The following is a 26,959-nucleotide window of genomic DNA, read 5'->3' as shown; positions in this document are numbered from 1 at the left end:
GATCCACCCGGGACTAAAGGTGTCCTCCACCACGTCTGTCTTATGAACAGGATCTTAACAATATTGAGGCTTCCATTCAGGAACACTGTAGAGTTTTCCATTCCTTTAGCTCTGCACACGGGTCTGCTCCCCCCCACCCCCCTACAGATGAACTGGGCCTCTCACCATTCAGTCTAACGGTAGCTTTAGATTTTATGTAGGTACCTTTGCCAGACTAGGGACTCCCCCGAGCCTTGGTTCATTTTGTTGCTGTTGTTTGTTTTGTTTTGAGATAGAGTCTTTCTATGCGGCCTTGGCTGTCCTGGGACTTTCTGTGTAGACCAGGCTGGCCTTGAACTCAAATATTCCCCCTCCTCTGCCTTTTGAGTACTGGGATTAGAGGCATGCGCCATCACACTATGCCTGATCCTTGTTCAATAAGAATTTTTTTCATAAGTGTGTTTTACATTTTGTAAAACAAGTCTTTTCAACATTTATTGAGTTGATAATATGGTTTTATTTGTAGTTTCTTAATATGATTTAATAAGATATGTAGACATCCTATACACACAAGTGTGTGTGTGTTTGCATGCGTGTGTGCGCACGCACACACATGCACATGTGAGCACTGATGCTAGGGATTGAGCCTAGAGGCCTTCCATTTTCTTAGTATAAGATTTACCAGGCTGGAGATATTGCTCAGAGGTTAAGATCACTGGCTGTTTTTTCCTGAAGACCTGGATTCAATTCTCAGCAACCACATGGCAGCTCACAACTGTCTGTAACTCCAAGATTTGATACCTTTACACAGACATACATGCAGGCAAAACACCAATGCACATAAAGTAAAAATAAATTATTAAAAAAAGATTTATCACTGAGGTGCATCCACAGCCCAGATATTCTTTAATTTTATACAGTAATGTCTTAATAGTTTTTCAGTATATACTTTTTGCATTTTTTATTAAATTTATTCCTATTTCATATTTCCTTGCTATTATTTATCTTGTCACCTCACTATGAAATTTGTCATGAGATACAAATAACATTAAATTCATCGTTTTAACTTTCTTTTAGATACTGGAGATAAAATCCAAACTTTATACGCTCTAAGAAAAATGAGCCAGATTGCAGCCATTTTAAACATTTTATCGCTGTCATCGACAGTTCAGAAGTGTTGAGCATATTCTGAGTATATTCACATTCTTGCACACCCACTCTCCAGAATGCTTTCAATGTGCAAAGAAGCAGCTCTTTGCTTATCAAACAATAGGTCTCTATTTCCCCTGCTCCCAGCCACGGCCAACTGCTTTCTGTTCCTGTTTGATTACTCCAGATAGTTTGCGTTAGTGGAATTTCAGTTTCTTGTTTGTGTATTTACTTTGTGTGTGCATGCATGTGTGTAACACGTGTGTATATATGGGTACATGCACCTCTGTGTGTGTCCTCAGAGGCCAGAGGAGGGCGGCGTTGAGAGTCCTGCACTGTCATGCACTGCCTTGTTCCTTTGAGGCAGGATCTCTCCCTAAACCTGGAGCTTGCCTGTCTTATGTTCTTGCTTTTGCTAGCACCCATGACCTTCCTGTTTCCACTCCTAACGTTGCTAGGCTCCAGGTGTCCAGGAGACCACTCCTGGCTTGTTATGTGAGTCTTGGGATCTGAACCCATTCCCTCATGGTTGTGTACCAAGTGCTCTTAGCCATAGAGCCACCTTTCCAGTCCTGGAATTTAAAATTAAGTTGCATATGAGTTTATAATTATCAAATTGATCTTTAGAGATTAACTGTCTATCTGTGTTCTTGTTAAATTCACAGATTAGTTCTGAGGCTTTTTTTGTAGATGCATTGAATTTCATTTTTTGTTTTGATACACCAGAACTTCTACTTGCTACTTTCCTAGTGGGGTCCAGTGTGGCTGCTGTGTGCTTGTTTGTTTATTTATACTTGCCATATTTTAAGATTACATTTATTTGTGTGTGTGTGTGTGTGTGTGTGTGTGTGTGTGTGTAAGAGAGAGCTATCACAAATTGTTTTCGAATGTACCACTCTGGCAGAGAAGATGGCTCAGTAGCTAAAAGCACTTGGCACCCAAGCCTGATGACTTGAGTCACCCCCAGGGCCCTGTAAAAGGCTGAATGCAGTGGTGCGCATCTGTAATCCCCGCACCTGGGAGGTGGCCTTAGCCGGAAGGTCTAGGGCCAGCCAGGCTGGAGCGTGCTGTGCCCCAGGAGGAGAGAGTCTCCCCAACTGTAGCGCGTGCGCACCTCCCCTCCCTCCCTTTCTCCCCTGGGGCTCAGAGATCCCCCTGCCTCTGCCGCCCCCCCCCTGCGTGCTGGGACTAAAGGCGTGCGCCACCACCGCCCGGCCCCCTCTGCAGCTTTTTTATTTTACCATTTTGTAAGTAGCACTTTCTGCGCATCGTCCACGTTTTAGAGGGCAAACAGCTTATCATGCGTTGTGGACGCTGCTTTCCTTTTTTATCCTCAGCTCCCTGAGCTGTCTCCTCATGACCCTTCCTTTCTTCTTGGTCTTCATCGAGTGTTTTAGTTCTTGTCTGTCTGTCTGTCTGTCATCCCCTCTGGGGCGTGTGTCTCTGTAGTCACATGTGTCACATCCATGTGGGAGCACATTACCTCAGCTGTCTTCCTCAAGCATGTCTCCACTTAAACCCGGCCTGCCTTACTGGTTAGGCTGGGCTGGCCAGGCCTGGGACGCTCCGGTTCTGCCCTCCCGGTGAGGGAAGTACAGTGCAGGCCACCTCGCCCGGGTCCTCGCGCTGTGTGGCCAGCCCTGTGCCCGTCAGGCCGTCACCTCCCCTTCACCCCTTTCTCTGTCACTTTTTTTTTTCGAGACAGGGTTTCTTTGCGTAGTTTTGATGCCTGTCCTGGATCTCGCTCTCCATCACTTTTATAATGTTCTCCTACTCCCTCCCTCCTTTATAGTCCTCGGTTTCCATTTTAACCTCCTCGCTGTGGCTCTTCTGTTTCTCCTGCATGGACCGCACAGGTAATATACTGTGTTATTCAATTCCAGTGTCTTCAAATCTTTGCCAAATATTAAAGCTGTCAATATATATATTTTCTGAATAATCAATAAGAAGAATCTCATTGACACTAGGGAAATCTCCTAAGTTTTCCTGGGCACCTGTGAACTGGTAACTCAGTTCAGTGCCCACTACTTAGGCTCTACCGTGTGAGCCATGTATGGGGGTGCATGCCCAACTCCCAGCATTTGGGGGAGGGGAGAGCAGGAGAGCGAAGAGCTCAGGGCCACCTTCAGCTACATCATTTAAGGCCAGCCTGGGCTACATGAGACTCCCAAAAGATAAAAGTAAGATAGGCAATAGCTACATAGACATTCTTTAAAATTTTTATTTCGTCCACCCATCATCTCTCTATCTCTCTGTCTATCTCTATGTGTGTGTGTGTGTTTGTGCACACATGTGTGTGTGTGCACACGGACCACATGTGTGGAGGTCAGAGGACAACTTTTGGGGAGCAGTTCTCCTCTACCATCTTCATCCTGAGGATTGAATTCATGTCATTCATCTTGGTAACAAGTTCCTTTAGCCACTGAGCCATCCCACCGTCTCAAGTACTCTTTTTGTGTTGTTGTTGTTGTTATTATTATTATTATTACATGTAGAGAAAGCAAGAGAGTGAGAGAGAATGTGTATGTACGGGGTGTGGGTCAGAGGACAACTTGCAGGAATCAGTTTTCTTCTTCCACTGTGTCGTAGGGTTTCTGTTGCTGTGAAGAGACACCATGACCTCAGCAACTCTTATAAAGAAAACATTTAATTAGGGTGGCTGACAGTTTCAGAGGTTCAGTCTGTTATCATCATGACAGGGAGCATGGCAGCATGCAGGCAGATGTGGTGCTGGAGGAGTAGCTGAGAGTCCTACAGCTTGCGGGCAACAACAGGAAGTTAACTGAGACACTGGGCAGTATCCTGAGCATAGGAAACCTCAAAGCCCGCCCCCACAGTGACACACTTCCTCCAACAAGGCCACACCCTCTCCAACAAGGCCACACCTCCTAATAGTGCCACTCCCTATGGGGGCCAATTACATTCAAACTGACACACACCTTATGTCCTGAAGTTGAACTCAAGTGGTTCAGACTCAGCTGCAAGCACCATTAATGGCTGAGCCATCCAGTGCCCGCCCCCAAATATTCTCAATGAGACTCAACTACGCACTGGAAGGAGTTAGTGACATACGTTTTGTACTAAGGGTATTTATAGCAAGTAAAAAGGAAGGACTTCCAGAGAGAGTGACGTGGGAGTAGACTGAGAACACTCTTCACAGTCCTTCCTAATGGTGGTCAAGCTTCGAACTCTGCAGTTGCCTTCTCTCCATCCTTCTCAGAGTTGGGTGTCGGAAATCAAAAGAGAGGAAAACACAAGGCACTTCCATGACCCCGAAACACAACCGGGAGGGGAAGATCATTTGCCTCCAGTTCGTGGCTCCGACAGCTGCCCTCACAGAGGCAAGGTAGGCCCTTCTGGTTTGTGGGGTCGGGGTGTTGACAGGGGAAGGGTGGTGGCTGTGGCTTACAGGGACCTCGGTCTGGTCAGAGTAAACCCCTGTGATGTAAGTGTGCAGGGCTTCCCTCTTCTGGTAACTCCTGGTTCCTCCTCCTCCTCCTCTCTTTTCCTCTCATTCCTGCCCCCCCCCCTTCTCTTTCTTTTTTATTTTTGGTGTGGTACTGGAGTTTACTTGGGACCCCACACTCGGCGAGGACTGTGCCCCTGAGCTATGGCTCTGCACCTCTTTTACTTTTTATTTTGAGACAGTGTCTCCCTCAGTGTTCTGGGCTGGCCTTGAACTTGTGACCCTCCTTCCTTACCTTCCCGAATAGCTGGGATTGCAGGTTTGTGCCTTCAGGCCGGGCTGCCCTCGTGTAACCAGATTTGATGGGTTGGTGATGGGAACGAAGCTCTTTTCTCAAGGCTGGCGTCTGGGGTCAACAGCCTTCATCTTTTCCCTTTGCTGCTGCTCTGGCCAGTTTTTAGGAGCACGAAAGGCGTGGCTCAGTGTTGGGGACTTTCAGAGAACACTTGTGCCTGTCTGGTGGAGGTGCGGTGACTGTCACTGTGTAAGTCAGCTGACTGCACATGAGCAGGAGCACACAGTTTAAGCACGTGGAGATGGCCCTTCGCTCCTTAGTGCGTGTGCTTCTCGGTTTCCATTCTTTTGTAGGTGGTCCCTATTTGGTCTTGCAAATCACCCCTTTTTAACTCAAGGGTCACAAAGAAAGGGTCTGTTGGAGGTCCAAGACCCTCTTGTCCACTTAAAGGCTTTTAACACCTGATCATCTTGCTGTTTCTGACAGGATGACTACCCAAGGCTTTCCATTTTGTGTTCTTGTTATTCTTGTGTTTCGTTGTTGTTAACTTACATTTATTGATTATTTTGTTTTGTTTTGTTTTTTTGATTATGGTCTTCTATGTAGCCCTGACTGGCCTGGAACTTAATATGTAGACCAAGCTGTTCTCAAATTCACAGGAAATCTGCCTGCCTCTGCCTCCCAAGTGCTGGGATTAAAGCTGTGCACCATCATGCCTGGCTATTTATCTTTTATCTTGTACACACACACACACACACACACACACACACACACACACGCACGCACGCACGCACGCACGCACGCACACACACACACACACGTTTGGGGACATGCTTATGCCACAGTATGCGTGTGCAGGTCAGATCTGGCAGGGTGGGTTCTTTCCTTCTACCTCAGATCTTTAGGCTTGGCAGCCAGCACGTTTACCCACTGAGCCATCTAACTGGCCCCTCATTTTTTATAGACTCTCCAGTTGTATTTCCGGGTCACTTTCCATCACTCTGGTCTCTGATAATTTACCTTCCTAGACCTCTTTGCTCCTCATTAGGGGTTACACAGGTAGTGGGGGATGCTGCCGTCTGTAACCAAGGAATGCTGAGTTACTAATGGAGCACTGTGGGCTAAGTCTGTGCCCTAAACCACAACAACATAGAATACTTGACCTGGCCTTTAGTTTTGTCTGTTTATTTATTTTTAGTTTTTTGTTTAAGTTTTTGTTTTTTGTTTTTTTGAGACCAGGGTTTCTTTGTGTGGCCCTCCTGTCCTGGAACTCACTCTGTAGACCAGGCTAGCCTTGAACTCACAGAGATCTGCCTGCTTCTGCCTCCTGAATGCTGGGATTAAAGGTGTGCACCACCAGCTTTATTTATTTTAAAGATTTATTGTTTATTTTTATTTTCTGTGTATGTGTCTTTTGCTTACATACTGTATATTATTTATTTTTATTTTCTGTGTGTGTCTTTTGCTTGCATACTGTATATTATTTATTTTTATTTTCTGTGTATATGTCTTTTGCTTGCATACTGTATATTATTTATTTTTATTTTATGTGTATGTGTCTTTTGCTTGCATACTGTATGCATGCAGTGCATATAAATGGCAGAAGAGGGTGTCAGATCTCCTGGAACTGGAGTTACAGACAGTTGTGAGCTGCCATGTGGATCCTGGGACTCAAACCTGGGTCTTCTGGAAGAGCAGTCAATGTGCCAGAGAGACATCTCTGTAGCCCTTGACCTGTCCTCTAAAGAGCTTATTATAGATGGACTTTTCTTTCCTAGCCCCCAGTTCCCAAATAACCGAGATGGAGACTTAATATTAACTACAAATGCTCAGCCGATAGCTCAGTCTTATTACTAACTAGCTCTTACAGCTTAAATTAACCCACTTATATTAATCTACATTCTGCCACGTGTCTTTCATCTTGCACCTCCTGTTTCCTCTTCGTGTCTTGCTGGCGACTCCTCTGACTCTGCCCTTCTTTACCCAGTGTCCTTAGTCTGGCCCTTCTGCCTAACCTTATCCTGTCCAGCTATTGGCCAGTCAGCTTCTTTATTAAACCAATCACAGTGTAATTTACACAGTGTACAGAATGATTATTGTATAGCAGCTTATAATCCACTGGTATAGACAGATGAACAGGACGGTAATTCTCAGCCTGGATTCCAGGGAATCCCAGGGTCAATGCTGTATTCCTTTGTTTGTTTCCTTTGAGCAGCACGGTGATTCTCAGCTTGGGTTCCAGGGAATCCCAAGGTCAATGGTGTATTTCTTCATTTGTTTTCCTTTGATATAGAGTTATGCTGTATTGCCCAGGCTGGCCTGGAATTCTTTCATCCAAGTGATCCCTCTGCCTCAGCCTCTTGAGTAGCTGGGATTTTAGGTGAGTACCACCGAATCCAGCAGTACTGTCTGAAGGAATAGTATCAGTGCCTCAACTTTCCCACTGTCTTGACATTGGCGTTGAGAATAAAACTGCTGTGGCTTAGCTTGAATCAAGGCAGGGCACTAGTCCACCTGGTGACAAAAACAACCAATTGAATAGGTGATACCTTGGGGGCAACAGTAAATTACTTTGTTAAATATTAAACCTTGAGGACATGTACTTTTAGTTTAGTTTTGTTTTTTTGTTTTTTTTTTTTTTTGTTTGGAGTTTTGTTGTTGTTTTATTTTTTTGGGTTTTTTGAGACAGAGTTCTTCTGTGTAGCCCTGGCTGTCCTGGAACTTGCTCTGTAGACCAGGCTGGCCTTGATCTCACAGAGATCTGCCTGCCTGTGCTGGGATGAAAGGCGTGCGCCAGCACGGCCTGTGCTTCTGCTATTTTATGTGAAAAGCTAAGAAGTGAGCAGAAAGCCTTGCACTGAGCAGGAAATACAGTTTTACTATGCATCTCAACAAAAGTGTCCTGGGCCAGCAAGATGGCTCAGCTGATAAAGTACCTGGCCCCGAGGCCGAGGACCTGAGTTCAATTCCAGGGACCCACATGGTGGAAAGAGAGATTTTTTAAAATTTATCTTATTTTATGTTTGCCTGCATGCCTGCATGCCTGCATGTGCACCATATGCATACCTGGTGCCTGCAGAAGTCCAAAGAAAGCATCAACCCCCCGGAACCGGAGTAAGCCTCTGTGTGGGTGCTGGGAACCGAACTCGGGATTTGGGAAGAACCACAAGTGCTCTTAACCTCAGAGGTGTCTCTCCAACCAAGAGAGAGCCAGCTCTTGAGAGTTTTACACCCACACCCACACACACACAAGCACAAGCACATGCTCATGGGCATGCACAATGTATTTTTATTCTCGAAACGGAATATATATTTTACATGGAGATGTTGAAGAACCACATAAGAATTTAAGTACCCACAGTTTCTTTCTTTGAAAAATTTTTTAGAGTTATTAATTTTATATGTGTTTTGCCTACATGTGAATATGTGCAACATGTGCATGTGTGGTGCCTAAGGAGGTCAGAAGAGGATATGCCGGGCGGTGGTGGTGCACACCTTTAATCCCAGCACTTGGGAGGCAGAGCCAGGCGGATCTCTGTGAGTTCGAGGCCAGCCTGGGCTACCAAGTGAGTTCCAGGAAAGGCGCAAAGCTACACAGAGAAACCCTGTCTCGAAAAAACAAAAACAAAAAAAAAACAAACAAAAAAAAAAAAAAAAAAAAAAGAAGAGGATGTAAGAGCCTCTGGAACTGGAGTTATTAGTGCTGTGAGCTACCAAGCAGGTGCTGGGAACTGAACTTGGGTCCTCAGCAAGGACTGCCAGTGTTCTTATCTGTTGAGCCATCGTTCCAGCCCTAGTACTCCAGTGTCTGTCTCTACAGCCTTTATTTTTAATTAAGAGATTTTCTATTCATTTTACATATCAACCTCAGATTCCCCTGTCCTCCCTCCTCCCCCACCAGCCTCCTCCCCCAACCCACCCCCATTCCCACCTCCTCCAAGGCAAGGGTTGTGCCACTTGTTTTAGTTTCTAACAAAATGGTTGGCTTAAAACGAAAGAATGTGTTTTACAGTTCCAGAGGCTGGAAGTCTACGGCCAGGGCGTTGGCAGGCATGCTCCTGAAACCTGGCGGGGCGGGGCGGGGGTTGGGGGGTGGGGACGCGAGGATCCCTCCTTGCTTTTCTGGCTGCTGGTATTGCTGGCCATCCTCGGCTGACACTGGATCTGGTGTCTCCCTTCTTCCCCTTCACAGCTCCCCTCTCTTGGTACACCCCTCGGGTAGCACCATGTGGTGTGTTCAGGGCGATCACGTCCTCTCAGCCTACTGTGCTTTCCTCCTGGTGCAGAACCTGCCTGCTTCCCCATCAGCAGCAATGGGTCTGGGACCTAGTTTGGGCCACTTTGCCCCTGAACAGCACCTTGGAGCCCTTTCCCGTAGTTTCTCGGAGGGATGGAAGAGGGAGGGCCGCTCTTTTGCTCTCTCTGATGAGGCCTTGGTGGTTATAAACCTAGACTTCGGTGCCCAAATCTCCTGCTTCTTGGAGAAAGCATACCGTCAGTCATCAGTGAGACGAACGCAGCAGGCAGGGGTGCAGGTCGGGAAGAGCAGAGGCTGGAGAGGAGAGGGGAGCCTTGAGCAGCAGCCACGTCGTCGTCGGACGTCGCGTTGTCGGTTTGGCTGTGACCTGCTTTGGTTTTGTTTGTCTGTCAGGACACACAAAAGAGCCCTGACCAATATAGCGAAATCACTTTTCTTGTTTCTCTAAATGCCTCGGCTCTGAAAGAGTGAATGAATTCAGTGCTACTTTCATTTTAAGAAATTTTTTTTTTTTTTTTTTTGGTTTTTCGAGACAGGGTTTCTCTGTGTAGCTTTGCGCCTTTCCTGGGACTCACTTGGTAGTCCAGGCTGGCCTCGAACTCACAGAGATCCACCTGGCTCTGCCTCCCGAGTGCTGGGATTAAAGGCGTGCGCCACCACCGCCCGGCCCTCATTTTAAGAAATTTAAATTTAATGCTCACACGTGAGTTTTCAAATATTATGTATGTCCTTAAAACCCTGTGAGACTGTCCTCAGGATTAACTACACATTTGAAATCCTGTCTCTTACCTCAGTATTTTACTATATCGTGATGCTGGAGTTGTTTGAACCTCAAGGGGACCTGTTGTCTTGGCCCACTGCATTTGTATGTCTTATTCCCAGGGTTCACAGTGCATTCCTAATAAATCCTGGTGGTCTCACTGGATGTATCTCACAAAATGTGATGTTATTCTTTCAGGAAACATATTCTAGAAGTAAGCCAGTTAAGAAGAAAATTCCAAGGGCTTATGCAGAGTGGGATAAGTATGTTTCATACTTCTTAATTTAAAATTTGTCTCTGAAAAATTGTCTACCATTAGATTCTATAATTTAAAATATTATAAACCTGATAAATCAAGTGTATTGAATTACTTTAGTAAAGTTACCATTTTACCAAATACTTCCTATCCCCCATTCTTGTTTCTTTTGAGACAGGGTCTCTCACTGTGTGACCCAGGCTGGCCTCAAACTCAGAAGTCCCCTGCCTCAGTCTTCCAGCTGCAATAATAACAAGCATGCACTACCACATCTGGCTAGTGTAAGCACTACGACACTTGCCTAGTCTAAGCACTTTTAATTTCATTTTTTTCATTAATAATATCTTTTCTGGAGGCTGGAGAGATGGCTCAGAGGTTAAGAGCACTGACTGCTCTTCCAAAGGACCCAGGTTCAATTCCCAGCACCCACATAGCAGCTCACAACTGTTTATAACTCAGGTTCCAGGGGATCTGACACCCTCACACGGACCTACATGTAGGCAAAACACCAATGCACAGAAAATAAAAAAAATAATACCTTTTCTGTGTCCTTTTATTTATAAAACCAACCACAAAACAGATTAGATTTAAGTTTGATGTGGGTTTTGTTGTTTGATTTTTTTTTTTTCTTTTTGAGACAGGGTTTCTCTGTGTAACCCTGGCTGTCCTGGATCTCACTCTGTAGACCAGACTGGTCTTGAACTCAGGTCCACCTGCCTCTGCCTCCCAGCACTGGGGTTATAGAGTGGTACCACTGTGTCAGCAATTGCTTATCTTAAGAAGGAATGCAGACAGGGGAGTTGAGGGCAGACCTCTGAGGAACGTTCTGCATGAGAGTATGGACACAGTACAGGTTGACATTCTAACACAAAAATCCAGATCCACATGTTCCCAAATCTGAAACTCTTACACTGCCATGAATAGTTCCACCCATGAAACTTCATAAAATTAGTTAAAGTATTATATGAAACTATGCTTAGGTTACTTGTGTGTGAAGCAGGCATGAGTGTCGTATTTGAACTTGTGGATTCCCCATAGACCTCATGTGGTATATGCAGATATTTGCTAGCACACCTTTAATCCCAGCACGCAGAAGGCAGCAACAGGCGGATCTCTGAGTTCAAGGCCAGCTTGATCTACAGAATGGGTTCCAAGACAGGGCTACATAGTGAACCCTGTCTGGAAAAACAAACAAACAAAACAAACCCAGCAAATCTCAACTCCAATACAGAGTCTGTCCCAAGCATTTCATCTTCAGATACAGGAGTGAGTCTTCTTTCTTACTGTAGCATGCATGTTCACTTTTTCCCCATTTTGGTTGTTCTTTCAGATTTGATGTGGAAAAGGAATGTTCAAAAATTGATGAAGATTACAAAGAAAAGACTGTAGTAAACAACAGGGCTCATTTGTCTAAAATTGAGACAAAAATAGACACAGCAGGTAATGAGAGAAAGCGGGAGTGGTCCTTTTCCAACCTTCTAATTACGATAAGGACTTGTCAGCCTAGGAAACATTACCCTTGAGCACTGTTGACTTCCACTAAAGTTTGTAGATTTTTGGCCAGAATTGACCACTCCTAACAAACTTATTTCTGTCTTTAATTACTCAATTTTGTTTGAGACAGGGTCTCATGTAGCCCAGGTTGGCCTTGAACTCCACATGTAGCCGATGATGACCTTGGCCTTCTGATCTTTCTGCCTCTTTTATCCAAGTGCTGGGATTACAGTTGTGTACCACTGTGCCTGGCCTTAATAATGATGTTTGCATACAAACCTATTTTTCTTAGAATATTCTTTTGTTTTCCATTTCCTATTTTCAATCCTCTTCCTTTAAAACTTCTCATGTTTTTCTTTTTGCATCAACAGAAGAAGTGAGACCGTCTTCTGTCTGAAGTCCGTACTTAACCTTTAAAGTAGAGCAACTAGTCATCAGAAGACTAACCTCCAAAGACTGGGGGTGATTAGAGAAGAAGAAATAGCCCTCCACCCAGGAAATCTTTTGTTTTGTTTAATCTATGGCTTTCTGCTTCAGTTAGAATAAGTATTCTTGGATTATGGGAATGTAGCTCAGTGGTAGAGTACTTGTTGGACATACCTGAGTCCTCGGGTTCTATTTCTAGGACCCCCCTTAAGCAAAAGCATGCAAGGTTTAAGCTTTTAAAGGAGTTGTCTTCGGGTATGTTTTCATGTGTGTTTGTTTCTAGGTCTGACTGAGAAGGAGAAGAGTTTTCTTGCCAGTCGTGAAAAGGGGAAAGGAAATGAGGCGTTCTACGCGGGGGATTATGAAGAGGCTGTGATGTATTACACCAGGCAAGTAGGTTTTCATTTCACCGCGGCTTTATTTTGCTACCTTAGGAGCTGGAGAGATGGCTCAGCGGTTAAGAGGACTTGGCTCCTCTTCCAGAGGACCCAGGTTCAATTCCTTGTATCCACGTGGCTACTAACAACCTGCTGTGACTCCAGTGCTGGGGATCATCCAAGTGGGTACTGGCACACGTGGTCTCTGACATATATGCAGGCAAGACACCCATACGTGTAAAATTAAAGTGATGTTTTAATTGTTGAAACCACATAAATAAACTGAAGAGTCTATGTTGTGAATCACTGGGGATGTTGTACTTGTGACATCATGGATTCTCCTCTGTGGATGTTCCCCTCCCCTCATTATCTCTTAGGACTTAGCCCACACTTTGACTTCCTAGAGGAGTCTTCCCTGACCTCCAGCCACGTTAGGTCTCTACTCTGTAACACGGCAGGCCGTCCCCTGGTTAGCCGGCTCTGGCAGCAGCTCATTGTCCTTGGTAGCTCTTCTCACAGGTACAGTTCACGCTGGTGTGGTCTGATACTGAGGCCCGTAAGCTCCCAGGGCAGAGCCCGTTTGCTTAGTCGTTACTAACTCATTGCTTGTCTTACAGCAGGTTTTCAGTAGACTGTAGACAGGCTCCTCGTGGACTGTTCATCCAGTACAGCCCCCCACATTTAGTCAGGTGGACAATCCCCCTGCAACCCACATTCCTCCTCCCTCCCTCCCTCCCTCTCCCCCACTCCTTTTTCTGATAGTCTTATGAGCCCAGGTTGGCCTTGAACCTCGGCTCCTCCTGCTTCCATGTTTTAGGTTCTGGGCTTACACGTGCCCACCATCTCACCCAGCTGTTCCTTTGTTTTCTTGTTGTGGATTTTCTCGAGTGGAGATTCTCCTGTCCGTTACAGGGAGTGACATTTTCCTTACCTTCTTTGTTGCGGGGTCAGCTAGTTGAAGAATTTAAGCAGTATGGTCTGATGGATCAGAGAGCTGAGGTCTGCTGCCTTCTAGCCTTACATCTCGTGCCTTATTTCCTCAAGGTGATAAAGCTCTAAGCCTGCCACCCTCAGGGGTGCTGTGAGGTGACGGTTACTGGAGACAGCAAGCCGACTGTCTAGGCGTGACTCCTGTCTGTTTTTATTATTATTTTACAATAATATTTATTATTATTATTAATAGGCACACCGGAGGTTTTCTGCGGCACGTTTTCTCCTCTTCCAAACGGGCAGAGCAGTAGCCTTGGGACCCGAGCTACGTGTGCAGGGCGCTGAGTGCCTGCAGTGGGTGTGCCGGGCCGTTTTATGTCAACTTGACACAAGCTGGAGTCCCCAAGAGGAGGGACCGTGTCTCAGCACTTTCAGTGACATCGGTTGTATTATTTAGCTAGGACTGCCGTCCCCTAAAACCACAGACCTGGTGGCCTGAACAAGATGTTTATCTAACAGTCCCGAAGGCTGGAAGTCTAAACTAACTCAAGGTGAAGGCAGATTGGTTTCTTCAGAGGCCCCTGTCCTAGGCTGGCAGGTGTCTGTCTTCTTCTCTTTGCTCACGTGGTGTGCCGTACTCTATCTGGTTCCAATCTCTTTTCATAAAGGTATCGGTTTTGTTAGACTCAAGTCCACACTAAGGACCTCATATTAACTTACTTATCTTTTTTTTAAACCTTTTTTGATGATGGGGCTGGTAATGGCTGGTGTTATTTGTAACCTTGACAGAATCTGGGGGCTGGGTCCCTGGGCCTGCCTGTGGGGGATTATTATCTTGATTATGCTGAGTTGGGACACTGCGCCCAATGTGCCACTGTGGGGGTGCCATTCCCTGCCAAGGATCCTGGACTGTGTAAGTGGAGAAACGATGCTTCACAGCAGTACACATTCATCTCTTTCTCCGCTACCTGCTTGTGCATGTGACGATTTCCCACCACGATGGACTGTATTTGAACTGTGAGCCAAAAGAAGCCTTTCTGCATTAAGTTGATTCATCACAGAGACAGTGGTGCTGATGCTGGACCGAGGCCAGCGCTCTGAGCGACATCCTCGGCTTAATCATCTCTCCAAAGCCTACGTCCAAATGTACTCACACCCTGAGACATCGTGGGTTTAGGATTTCAACATATAAACTTTTAAGGGACACAGTTCAGCCTTTATACAGCATATATTTATTTTATTTACAATTTTTACCTGTTCCTTTTACATGACTATGACCTAAATACCCAAGAACTATAGCTTCAAGAAGGGAAATCTTTATTTTGGCTCATGAGGGTGGAACCCATGCTTGGTGGTTTGCCTGGCTCTGTTACCTTGGCTCTGAAGTGAGGCTGGACATCTTGGTGTGGGAATAAGCTCTTTACTTCATGGTGGACTTGATGGTGGGACATGGGAGGGGGTTGGGGATGGGGACACCCATGCACTGGGGGTGAAGGTGAGAAGCCCATGGACACAGTCCCGGTAATCTACTTTCTTCAGCTAGGCCTAGCCTCCTGGTGTTTCCAGAACTGGTCACCACCCATGCCTCTGGCCTGTGAGGACATTTCATATTCTAACCACGGCATAACTTCAGCACAGTTTCTCTGTCTTCGGCCTCGCTGTTGTCAGCCTGTGCTTCTCTTGTAGGAGCTTATCAGCCCTTCCCACCGTGTCCGCCTACAACAACCGAGCGCAGGCGGAAATCAAGTTACAGCGATGGAGCAGTGCGCTCCAGGACTGTGAAAAGGCCTTGGAGCTAGAGCCCGGAAACGTAAAAGGTGAGCAGACAGTGAGCAGCTGGTCTCACAGTCCAGAGCAGTGCGCTCCAGGACTGTGAAAAAGCCTTGGAGCTAGAGCCCGGAAACGTAAAAGGTGAGCGGACAGTGAGCAGCTGGCCTCACAGTCCAGGGCTCTCAGCTTTCTCTATGGAAACCCTGGGAACATTGCTCTTCATGAATTTGATTGGAATTTAAGTCCTTCCTTCTTTGAATTGTGGTAGCCAATCGAGAGACAGTAAAATGTTCACATTAGAGGAAGCTTCGTGGAGGTTTCTGAGAATCTGTACTAGCTTTACAACTCCCTGATAACTCAAATTATTCTACAATTAATAATTTAAAAAAAAATTACAAAAATAATTCTCCTATCATGACTATTTCTTCATGAGAATTTAGTTTAGGGACCCAAATAAAAATGGCAATACACAATAATAAAGTTTGATTAAATATTTTACAAAATGATTTATCCTTTAGGTTTTCATGGCTCATTCTAAGTTATGTAACAAGAGAACTTCACTGAATTCTAATTGTTTGTTACGATAGTGTATTAAAATACATCTGGTACACCTTTCTCACATTTCAGAATTATTAAGCCTGATTTTTTTCCTCAAGATACTGTTTGACTATGCAAAATTCTTTCATATAATGGACCAAAGGACTAGAAGGGTACATTGCTAGTAGCCGGGCGTTGGTGGCGCACGCCTTTAATCCCAGCACTCGGGAGGCAGAGCCAGGCGGATCTCTGTGAGTTCGAGGCCAGCCTGGGCTACCAAGTGAGCTCCAGGAAAGGCGCAAAGCTACACAGAGAAACCCTGTCTCGAAAAACCAAAAAAAAAAAAAAAAAAAAAAAAAAAAAAAAAAAAAATACGTGGTTCAGTCGAGTTCACTGAGGGGCTCTTCCTGTCCTTTACCGACCAGTGCTTACTAAATTTCTGTAAGGGATCTTGTAAATTTCCAGAAGATGATGAACTGGAAGCTGGATGATTGAAGGAAGTCAGGTGGTATTGTTCTGTGAAAAGCTTCCTAGTGCCGCAGCTGGGACCGGGGAGCCAAGAAGCTGCGGGTCTGGTGAGGCTGCCGGGGAGTGTCAGTTTTCTTCAGACGCAACCTCTGAGAGGCCACACGTATGAGTTCTTTTCTTTGCTATGATCAAACACCATGGCCAAGGCAACTTAAGAGAGAGAGTTTTGGGTTCACGGTTCCAGGAGAAGAGTCTGTCATGGCAGGGAAGCGTGGCAGAAGGAGCAGGCAGCTGAGAGCTCACATCCTTAACTGCAGGCACCAGAGAGAACCTCTCCCACTTCTGAACTTCCTCCAGGAAGCCTGCACCTCCTACACGCCCCCAAATAGCCCCACCGACTGGACCCAAGCGTTCACATACGGAGGCCCACGGGGGACAGTTCTCATGCAAACCACCACACTGTCCATGCTCCATTCAGGCAGCAGAGTGGACTCCGTAGGTGTTTTGGTTTGTTTTAAGAAAAGAGCTCATGCAATTGAAAGTGAAAAGTTGTGGGAGACTGGGCGAAGAATTGGAGGGGAGGGGAGATTTGACCAAAGCGTAATTTGTATACACGAATGTCTCAAGTGAAAGAGCGGGCTGGTGCCCGATGAGAGCCTTCTGTGTACAGCAGGGTGGTGGTGTGTGTGCTACGTGCTCCACGACCCGGGCCTGGGGTTCAAGCTCTGCCAGTGCCCTGTGCAAACTGTGCTGAAGCTATCACTGCTGTACATTAAGCTGTTGCGCATTTGTGCTGGTATCGTTTCAGCTCTGCTGAGACGGGCGACAGCGTACAGACATCAGAACAGGCTCCAGGAGGCCAGGGAAGACCTGAAGGACGTGCTGCGTGTGGAGCCTCATAACGATCTGGCCAAGGTGAGGACAGAGAATGGTTTTTAAAAACCTAATTCTGGAATTTTCTGTTTCTGATTTTCTTTATTTATTTTGAGGGTTTAAGACAGGGTTTCACCATGTGACTCTGACTGGCCTGGAGCTCCCTAGGGAGACCAGACTGGCAGTGAATTCACAGAGATCCACCTGGCTCTGCCTCCCAAGTGCTGGGATTAAGGGTGTGCACCACCATATCCAGCTGTTTCTGAATGTACGTTGAAAATGGTATCAGTCTTGTTGAGTAGGTCTAGCGTGTTGACATCTACTTGAAATGGAAGAAAGCAAACTGTTATGGGAAGCTTGTGTGGGGGCTGGGGCCGCTCAGTGAAGGGTGCTTGCCTAGCTGCCCAGGAGCCTGGCTTCAGCTCCCAGTAAGTCACTGTCACCACCACCAAGCAGCAGTGTAACAAGAAAGAAAGGAACCATGCAGACATATAAAGCTACCACTGGAGGCTGGAGAAATGGCTCAGTGGTTAAGAGCACTGACTGCTCTTCTAGAGGTCCTGAGTTCAATTCCCAGCAACCACATGGTGGCTTACAACCATCTGTAATGAGATCTGGTGCCCTCTTCTGGCTAGCAAGGACATAATCAGGCACAACACTGTACATAATAAATAAATCTTAAAAAAAAAAAAAACTTAAAAAAAAGCTACCACTGAATAACAAATACTTTTTCTCTATACTGATGGAGTCAGTGCTTTTTTTCTGAGATACTCTAAATTTATTATGCAGAGTTCATAGAAGTTTTAGATAGGATTATGAGTGAGCACCAAGGACATAGAAGAATGTCGTTAGCATGGTAAGCCTGATGTGGGCTGTGTTGCTCCATAACTGAGTGAACCTGCTCAGGACGGCAGTGCTGAACTAAGGCCTAAAGAGTAGCCGTCCAGCACCAAGAAATTAGGAGAATTCATGCTATTGCTGTGAAGACACACCACGACCATGGCAACTTTTATAAGAGAAGCATTTAGTGGGGCTGGCTTACAGTTTCAGTGGTCCGTCCATGACCACCTTGGTGGGGACACAGGCAAGCATGGTGCTGGAGCAGTAGCGAGAGCTTATGTCTTTGTTTTGTGGCTTTTGTTTGCTTTTAAGACGGGGGTGGGGGTGGGGGTGGGGGTGGGGGTGGGGGTTTAACAGCTCTGGCTGTCCTGGAACTCTCTTTGTAGACCAGGCTGGCCTTGAACTCAGAAGTCCACCTATCTCTGACTTTTGAGTGCTGGAACTAAAAGCGTGTGCAGAGAGAGCACTTACAATTTACCCACAACCAGAAGACAAGGAGATAGAATCCTGAAAGCTCACCCCCAGTGAGACACCTCCTCCAGGAAGGCCACACCTCCTAATCCTGCCCAAAACAGATCCACCAACGAGGGACCAGGTAGTCCACAAGTTCCACTTGTTCCCAAGTCCCACACTGGTTATACAGAATAACCCATATGAGGGCTGCGCTCAGTGGGTTTGTGTGATGAATAAGGAATCCAAATTTTAGGATACCAACCCCCTACATGCGCACACGTGCACACACACACACACACACACACACACACACACACACACACACACCAGGCAGCCTACAGTGGCCTGTAACTCCAGCTGTGGGGATTGAATTGACACTCTGTTCTGACCTCTGCAGACACCAGCGTGCATGTGGCATACATTCACACAAGAACTAAATAAAATATTTTTTAAGTATTTAATGGGGAGTTACTATACACGTTTTTCTTTTTAATGGCATAAAATATCTCAGATCTTTGAACACTCCTTCACAGCATGTGTGGGTACTTCGTCTATAGCAACTGGCCGACTCTGTGAGTGTGTGCACACAGAAACATCTGGAAGCTCGTGAAAATGCCAGTATTGTTAAGTGAATGGGAGGAGTGTGGATGACCTTTTCCTTCTTTAATGTATTTTTGTGTATTGGGCGTTTTGCGTCATGTCTGTGACCCATGTGCTTAGTGCCTGAGAAGCCAGAAGAGGGCGTCGGGGTGTGAGAACTGGGGTTATATAGACAGTTGTGAGCTGCCATGTGGGTGCTGGGAATTGAACCCAGGTCCTCTGCAGGAGCAGCCGGTGCTCTTAACCTCTGAGCTGTCTCTGAAGCCCCGTTTTGCTTCTGTTTTATTTTATTATTCACTGTTCATTTATTTGCTTATTTTATAGTGGACATAAGTAATGTTAATCAGATAAAACAATGAAATTGTTGTAAAAAGAAAGCTAGACTGAGTTTTAAAGTTTTTTGTTTATTCACTTTAAAGTAGCTTCATATTCTTACTAAAAAAATGTCTGTGGCAGAATCCACTAACCTGGGCTCTCGGGGCTCACAGAGACTGAACCAACAACGGAGAGCCTGTGTGGACGGACCTGGGCCCTCTGTGCATGTTAGCTGTGTAGCCTGGTCTTCGTGGGGAACTCCTAACAGTGGGAGCAGGGCTGTCTCTGGGGGAAAAAAAAAAGAATGATTGTGTTCTTTATTAAAAGAAAAACAATTAATTATGTTGCAGAAAACCTTGTCAGAGGTTGAAAGCGATCTGAAGAAACCAGAGTCTGCCTCTGAGCCCCAAACCAAAGGGAAAAAGATGGTTATCGAGGAAGTCGAGAACTCTGGAGACGAAAGTGAAAAGGGAGCCGGAAATAAACGTGAAGATGGTGGTGTGGATACGGGTGAGACATCTTTTCCTTCTGGTTATGCAACTGCTCTTCCCATCATGAGCTTGCTTGGGGGTCTCTGTTGCTACAGAAATTGTTTCCCCAAACTCTGCTCTAGCTTTACCTTAAAGTCTACAGTCCAGTTTAGCCCTGCTTTTCTGTTTAGATTTATTTTTCATGTGTTTGTTTTGTGTGCTGGGGAGGAACACATGAGCACATGTGTGGAGGGCAGAGGGCAGCTGTACCCGAGTCCTGGGATTGGTACCATGCACACCCTTACCAGCTGAGCAGCTTGCTGGACAGTCTTTTTTTTCTGGTGGTTTTTCAAGACAGGGTTTCTCTCTGTATCCCTGACTGTCCTGGAACTCCCTCTGTAGACCAGGTTGGCCTCAAACTCGGAGATCCGTCTGGCTCTGCCTCTTGAGTGCTGGGATTGAAGGCGTGCGCCACCCCCGACCCCACCCAGCTTCTATTTCTTTTTTTACTTGTTTATGCTGGTATTGTTTTGAGACAGTCTTATTCCGTAGCCCAGGCTGGCCTGGAGTTCATGGTAGTCTTCCTACTTCGGCCTCCAGAGTGCCGGGCTTACAGATGTGACCCACTTTAGCCCCTGTTCCTCCCATTCCTCAGTACAGATGCCCTTAGTTCCTGACTGCCTTGCCTCCGCCTCCCACGTTTGGGATTGCAGATAAATGCCATGGTGCCTGAGACTTTTCTTTACTGAACAATAGCTTTTTTTTTTTTTTTAACTTTATTTCTGAAGTAATTGTTAAAGGTGGACAGTTCTTTGGTTTGCCAGTGGGATTTTTTTTTTATCTTAACTGGAATGTCTCTTGCCATTACTATTTGTGTGTGTGCACGTGCATGTGCATGCGTGCATGCGTGCGTGCGTGCGTGCGTGCGTGCGTGCGTGTGTGTGTGTGTGTGTGTGTGTGTGTGTGTGGTGTGTTTGGCTAAGGCCTTATGTGTGGCAGGCAAGTGCTGTACCATTGACTTTATGCTGCTGTGATTCGAATTCTGACCCAGGATGGCTGTGGTATATTATCTAAGAGATCTCTGCTCTATAAGAACCATTTCTGACCCTGCCATTTGGTCCCCATCCCATTATTATATGTAAATTAGGGGATGTATAAAGTAAGATTCAGAAAAAACAAAAAAGTCTTGACAGGAAAGCAAGCATTAAGAGCAGTGAGTTTCCTCTGTCTGCCGTTAAAGCCAAGATGGCGTGGGGGACAGCTGGGTACTCTGAAGTCGTCCTTTCAACGTTAAGAGGGGTTAAACACAGCCGAACCAGCTAATGCATGCCTCTACCGGGTGACATGCTTGAAAGGCACGTAAAAAGAGGTCCCCGAGCTTCCAGGTTGCTTTTAGGAAAATAATGTTATAGCCTAGAAGGGAGTTACCAGGTGAGACTCTTGGCATGTCCTGTCCCTACACAGCCAAGAAAGAATTCTTAGTCATAGTTTATGTTCCAGGAAGCTTTGAGGATCATGGGAAAAAGTGCAGCAAGAAGTGTTTTATCACCTTGGCTTGTGCTGCTGTTTCATACAAATTCCACCTACGGTGGCCAGGCCCAGTTCTCTAGTTTTATTCTATTTATTCTTTGAAAGCTTTATATATAGATAATGTATCTTGGTTATATCCCTCATTCCCCACACCAGCTCTCCTAGGAATCCCTGTCATATCTCCCTCCCAACTTCATGCCCCTTCTGTATTTTATTGTTTATTTATTTAACTCACTAGTCCAGTTAGTGTCGCCCACATTCGTTTGGGCCTGGGGAGCCAACCAGCGGTAAGCCACCTCCCCAGCAGCCATCAACTGCCAACAGCACTTTGCCTAGGCTGGGACCTGGGGGGCCCCTCCCTTATCCATGCTGGAACTAACTGGCTTGATCTTTATGCAAGCCTTATTTAGTAATCATGGCTGCTATGGGTCATGTGTGCAGCAACCATGTGATGACCAGGGGTCAGCACTTCACAGGAGTTGTCTGCCTCCTAGTCTTTCTGCCCCTGGACCTTGGGTGTGTGTGTGTCGGGGGACAGTTGATATAGATGTCCCATCTGTGGCTGAATGCTCATAGTCACTTCTGCTCAGCTTTTGAAAAGTAATGTGGCCGGGCAGTGGTGGTGCACACCTTTAATCTCAGCACTTGGTGAGTTCGAGGACAGCCTGGGCTACCAAGTGAGTTCCAGGAAAGACGCAAAGCTACATAGAGAAACCCTGTCTCAAATAAAACAAAAAACAAAAAAAAAAAAAAGAAAGAAAGAAAAGTAATGCATCACTGAATTAACTACTACCCACCACAATAAGAAGTTTCTCTGACCAGGATAAGTCTATAAATAAAAACGTAAATATTTAGAAAGCAGTTTAGCAACATGAGTTCATAAGTCATGGCTTTTCTCCTTACTTACAATATCGTGCATGAATCCCCTGCTGGGGAGCAGACCTCTAACTCAGTCGAGAGAGTGGTTGGTGACCCTGTAAGCGGTGTCACCACTGTTGCCCCAGGACGCAGGCACCACTGCTTGCAGGTTGATGTTAGAGCATGCGGGGTCCAGCACAGGTTAAGACCGTCGTCTTTTCTCTGGCAGCCTGCGTAGCACCTTCCAGTACTGTGGAGGCTAGCCTTCAGGGAAGGATCCCCGCTCAAGATCTGCAGCCAAAGTGTGTGGTGTCTTTGGCAACAGAGTCTCACCATCTAGCTGTGGTGGGCAACCAAGAGCAATAACAATAGCCTACATTGTTCTGGGTGCCTTCAGGGCCTCCGTGATCAATAAGCCGTTCATTGGGAAGTAACCTGTCAGACCCAGTTCATCCACACTGAGGCACCACATAAGCCACGGCATTAATTTCGCAAGTGACGATTGCGAACACCTGTGGTGGAAGCTGAGGTTAGACAGGCAGCAGGTCGCCTGTCCTTCTGTCACTGTTTGGTAAACCTTGTACTAAGAGATGCCTGCCGGTTGGCCGGGGTTCCTGGGCTTTCCCGCAGAACCCGCCCATCTGTTTGTATTTCTCCTTTCCTAGCAGGATTGTTAGCAATGGTTGTCATGACTCAGCCGACTGTCAGGCTGTGGTACTTTGTCCCTTCACAGCCAGAGACAGCGAGCACCCAGGCCTGGCATGGTGCCTTTGGTCTACAGTCCCAGCAGTGGGGAGGTGGAGGGCGGAGGAACAAGAGTTCGAGGTCACCCTAGTCTATATAGCAAGTTCAAATCTCAAAGCCCCAGCAAACAAGTGGGTGTCCAGCTTCTTAGTGTGCCCTCGTGGGCTTAGAGTGAACCGGAAGGAGCTTAAGTCACCCACAGACAAGAGTAACAGAAATATTTCTTTTGCCCTAAAATTGGCGGGATTTGGAGTTAGAAGGCAGAGTTGAAACTATGCAAAATCATAAAGAGAAAGATAAATCTGACTTACATAAACATGAGAACCCACTGATTTCTGTGGGCACCATAGGACCGACTGAGGAGGGAACTCCAGCCTAGGGTGGCAAAGGCTTAGGACAGCGACAGATTCTACACAACAAGGGGTCATCACAAAATGGACAAGCATATTAGCAGACGAGCCGCTAGGGAAATTACCAGGGTAATAACTTATAGCTATGAAAACTAAATGTATTTTCCTATCAAATTTTCTTATCAAATTCCTATCAAAGAAGAAAGTGCCCTTTGTTGTAAGTTAAACTCTTTTAAAAAATATTATTACACATTTTTGAATATAACATATTTTATATAGCATCTAATCTATACATTATCACAGAAAAACACTGAATGATGGGTCAAAAATGCCTCTCTCTCTCTCTCTCTCTCTCTATATATATATATATATATATATATATATATATATACATATATCTGTCTTTGGAGTGGGGGAGTACTGCTTCTGTGGTACTTGGCGCAGGGACCGTCAGAGAGAAGCATCTTAAGAATCTATTTAGTAATAATATACCATGACCATCTAGATTCAGGTTTCTAATCAGTGATGTAAGGCTCCGTGGGAGAGTATCTACCTAGAACACATAAGGCAGGCCTGGCTTTGATACATTCATAGACACATACACACAGAATACATTCACCACATGCCTGCAGACCCCACCCCCACCCCCACACACCACAAAGATATACACACACACACACATAGAGACACAGACACACACATATACACAGCAACATATACACACTGCACTTACAAACCATACAGATACAGACCACACAGACACACATACACACACCACACACATACAGACCTCACAAACATAAACACACAGACCCCACAGACTCAGAGACACAGACACATATAGATCACACACATACAACCACACACACACACACCCCACACATACAGATCATACAGACACACATGCACACATGCACATGATCGCTCCTTTTCTGCTTATGTATTTTTATTTGGAAAGAAGGGCTTTCAGTTTAAGAAACAGTCACACTCTGCTCTTGAACATAATTTTCAAGTTTGGCAGATTTTGGTGTTTTCGACAACTTTCGCCACTGTCTAATTTGGGGACATTTTCATCACCCACCAAAGCCATGTGACCCCTTCATCCATGGCTCCGCTTGCCCACCTCCAGTCACTAGTCTGCTGTGATTCTGCCTGTTCTTTTTGTTTGTTTCGTACTATTGCAAGCACAGACAACGTAGCTTTTTGTTTGTTTTCCTTTTGAGACAGGGTCTTGCTGTGTAGACCATGCTGGTCTGGACCTTGAGATCTACCCCTGCCTTCCCAGTGCCGGGACGTTAGGCGTGCACCTCTATGCCTGGTTTGAGATCGGATGATTTTCTAATATGGAAATAACCTTTTCTTCTTCTTTTTAAAATTTATTTTATGTTTACAAGTGTTTTATTTGCATATGTGTAAGTGTACCACACCCAAACCTGGTGCTCTCAGGGGTGTCAGATCCCCATGGAAATGGAGTTAAGGATGACTGAACGACCGCGTGAGTGCTGGACCTCTGCAAGAGCAGCCAGTGGTCTTAACCCCTGAGCCATGTCCCGAGCCCTACCTTTTCATTCTTTAGCTACATCACTCTTAGCCATGGTGTGCGATCTTTTTGGTGTGTCATTCAACCAGATCAGTGGTGTTTTACTACGGTTTTCTTGTGTCGCTGCCACACCGGGGCATCCCTCTTCTTGTGTTGACAATGGCTGGCTCCTTTGGTCCTGAATCCTCCTGGTTTCTGAGGCAGTCCGTGTTCTGTCTCCTTAGACACTCATCCACCTCCACAGGAGACTTCTCGGCTTATCCTCCTGGTGTATTTCTCAGGGACCTCCCCCGGGGTGTGTGTGTGTGTGTGTGTGTGTGTGTGTGTGTGTGTTGATGGCACCCACTCCCGCACTTTGATGGTCCTGTCTGTCTGTTCATGACACTGCCTCCTGACAGACCCCCGGCACTATCCCATCACTAGCTGCGTCCCCAGCAGGACTCCCACGCAGGCCTCTCTGCTTCCCTGTCCGGAGGTGTGGAAGGTTACCCAGACATGTCACATGGCAGCTGTGCTGACCGCTGCTCTGTGCTGGAGTGGATCCTTTGTGTCTCTTGCCTTCACTTGTGCAGTGGGATGAGACTGCTGAGCCTGAGGGTTAATGAAGATGTGTGCAAAGGCCTTGACCCCTGGTAGCCATCTGGTAGTCGTTTTTGGTCAGACATGAGGGGATGCCACACAGAGGGGTGGAAATAATGCAACACCCCCATCTCTGCTGGCAAGTCAAAAGCCGCAGGAGGCCCAGAGCTCCACTGTGAGCTGGGCAGCCAGAGGCCTCCTCACTGGCCTCCCCTCAGGAACAGCAGATAGTCCTGACTTACAGCAGGAAGACTTCCTAGGCCTATCAGTGTGAGGCAGAAGTTGGGTTTATTAAGAAAGGGTTTTAATACAGATGTAAGCACAGGAATTAGGAAGGCAAAGGGGGAGGGGGAGGAGCCTGAGAGAAGGATGGTGTCCAGCCCAAATGTGACACTGGCCTCTGAAGACACACTCCAGTACCAGCGTCTTACCCACAGCTCCACAGAGAACTTCAGTGGCCCTTGAGGGTACATTGTTTAGAGGATTTGAGGGTCAAGGGAAAGGTTTTAGCATACCTTTTATGTTAAGAACTTTTCTTTAGTACAGGAGGGTATAAGGCACTGTATGAAGTTCATCGAACTGGGTTTATAGGCTGAGAAGATAAAAATGGGTCAAAAGGGTCCAAGGAATCCTCACCATACACAGGTCACAACTCAGACATATTTTGAGTATAAACATGGCTCGTAGCCTTGTTCATGTGATTTTTTTTATTCTCAGCCAGCATGGGTGCCAACCCTCCTCTCTTCCCCACATCTCCTTTTCTCTTTCTATCCACTTTTTACAGCAGTTTGGGCTTACATCACACAGCTCTCGTCAGGGGCAGGCTTTAGTAGTCGGTACCAGTCATATGACTTATTTCCATTACACAAACTCTTTTCTATTATTATCATAATGAGCCTCTTTTGGTTGGTGATTCAAATTGAATTTTTTTAAAACTTGTATTTGAACATGGTGGCTCACTCCTATAATCTCTAATATGCAGAAGGCTGAGGCAGGAGAGTTGTCATGAGTACCAGGCCAGCCTGGGCTATAGCACGAGAATCTATCTGGAAAAAAAAAAAAAAAGGAGGAGGAAGAGGTGGGTGGGGGGCGGTAGCTCTTTAGAGTCTCCCTGTGAACCAGTCACCATTCGCTTTCATGGGCTAACTGTGGTTTTCTCTGCTGTCTCCCATGATGGAAAATACAGCCAGGAAAAGTTGGATTAGGAGTTGTTAAAAAGAGGAAACTTGGGAACTTGGGTATTTATGGTTTTTGTTCATTTGAGACAAAGTCTCTATATGCAGCCCTGGCTGCCTCACAGAGGTCTCCCTGCCTCCTTTAAAGGTAGCACCGCCAGCTTTAAAAAACACCAAACAGCCGGGCGGTGGTGGTGGCGCACGCCTTTAATCCCAGCACTTGGGAGGCAGAGGCAGGCAGATCTCTGTGAGTTTGAGGCCAGCCTGGTCTACAGAGTGAGATCCAGGAAAGGCACAAAGCTACACAGAGAAACCCTGTCTCGAAAAACCAAACCAAACCAAAACAAAACAAAAAAAAAAACACACACACCAAACAAAAAACCTTTTTTTCAACATAGCTTTGGCATACTTAGCTACTCTGCTTTAGATATTGATGAGACACCCACAATTGAAATACATATCACTTCATATTTAAAACTAGAATCAAGTAACTAATGCCTGAAACTTGCAGTTGAATTAAAAGAAAT

General features: G+C 45.9%; 1 protein-coding gene across 28 annotated transcripts in view; it reads left to right on the top strand.

Annotated features, from left to right (window-relative positions):
- The window catches only part of Spag1 (sperm associated antigen 1), a 65,160-nt gene that overhangs the window by 12,642 nt on the left and 25,559 nt on the right, over positions 1–26,959 (top strand). For all 28 annotated transcript variants that reach the window (XR_013046386.1, XM_076555896.1, XM_006982803.4 and 25 more), the window contains 7 exons: positions 4,349–4,474; positions 10,046–10,110; positions 11,434–11,543; positions 12,307–12,412; positions 15,017–15,147; positions 16,914–17,020; positions 19,537–19,696. Coding sequence is in view for 27 of the 28 variants with exons in the window: in XM_076555896.1 (XP_076412011.1) it covers positions 4,349–4,474; positions 10,046–10,110; positions 11,434–11,543; positions 12,307–12,412; positions 15,017–15,147; positions 16,914–17,020; positions 19,537–19,696 (805 nt within the window). In the remaining variant the exon portion in view is untranslated. The remainder of the gene's footprint in view (positions 1–4,348; positions 4,475–10,045; positions 10,111–11,433; positions 11,544–12,306; positions 12,413–15,016; positions 15,148–16,913; positions 17,021–19,536; positions 19,697–26,959) is intronic.

This window comes from Peromyscus maniculatus, chromosome 20 (assembly GCF_049852395.1).
Source record: "Peromyscus maniculatus bairdii isolate BWxNUB_F1_BW_parent chromosome 20, HU_Pman_BW_mat_3.1, whole genome shotgun sequence".
In the NCBI taxonomy this organism is placed as follows: Eukaryota; Metazoa; Chordata; class Mammalia; order Rodentia; family Cricetidae; genus Peromyscus; species Peromyscus maniculatus.
The sequence above is the reverse complement of the archived record's forward strand: the minus strand, read 5'-3'. Positions and strand labels throughout refer to the sequence as shown.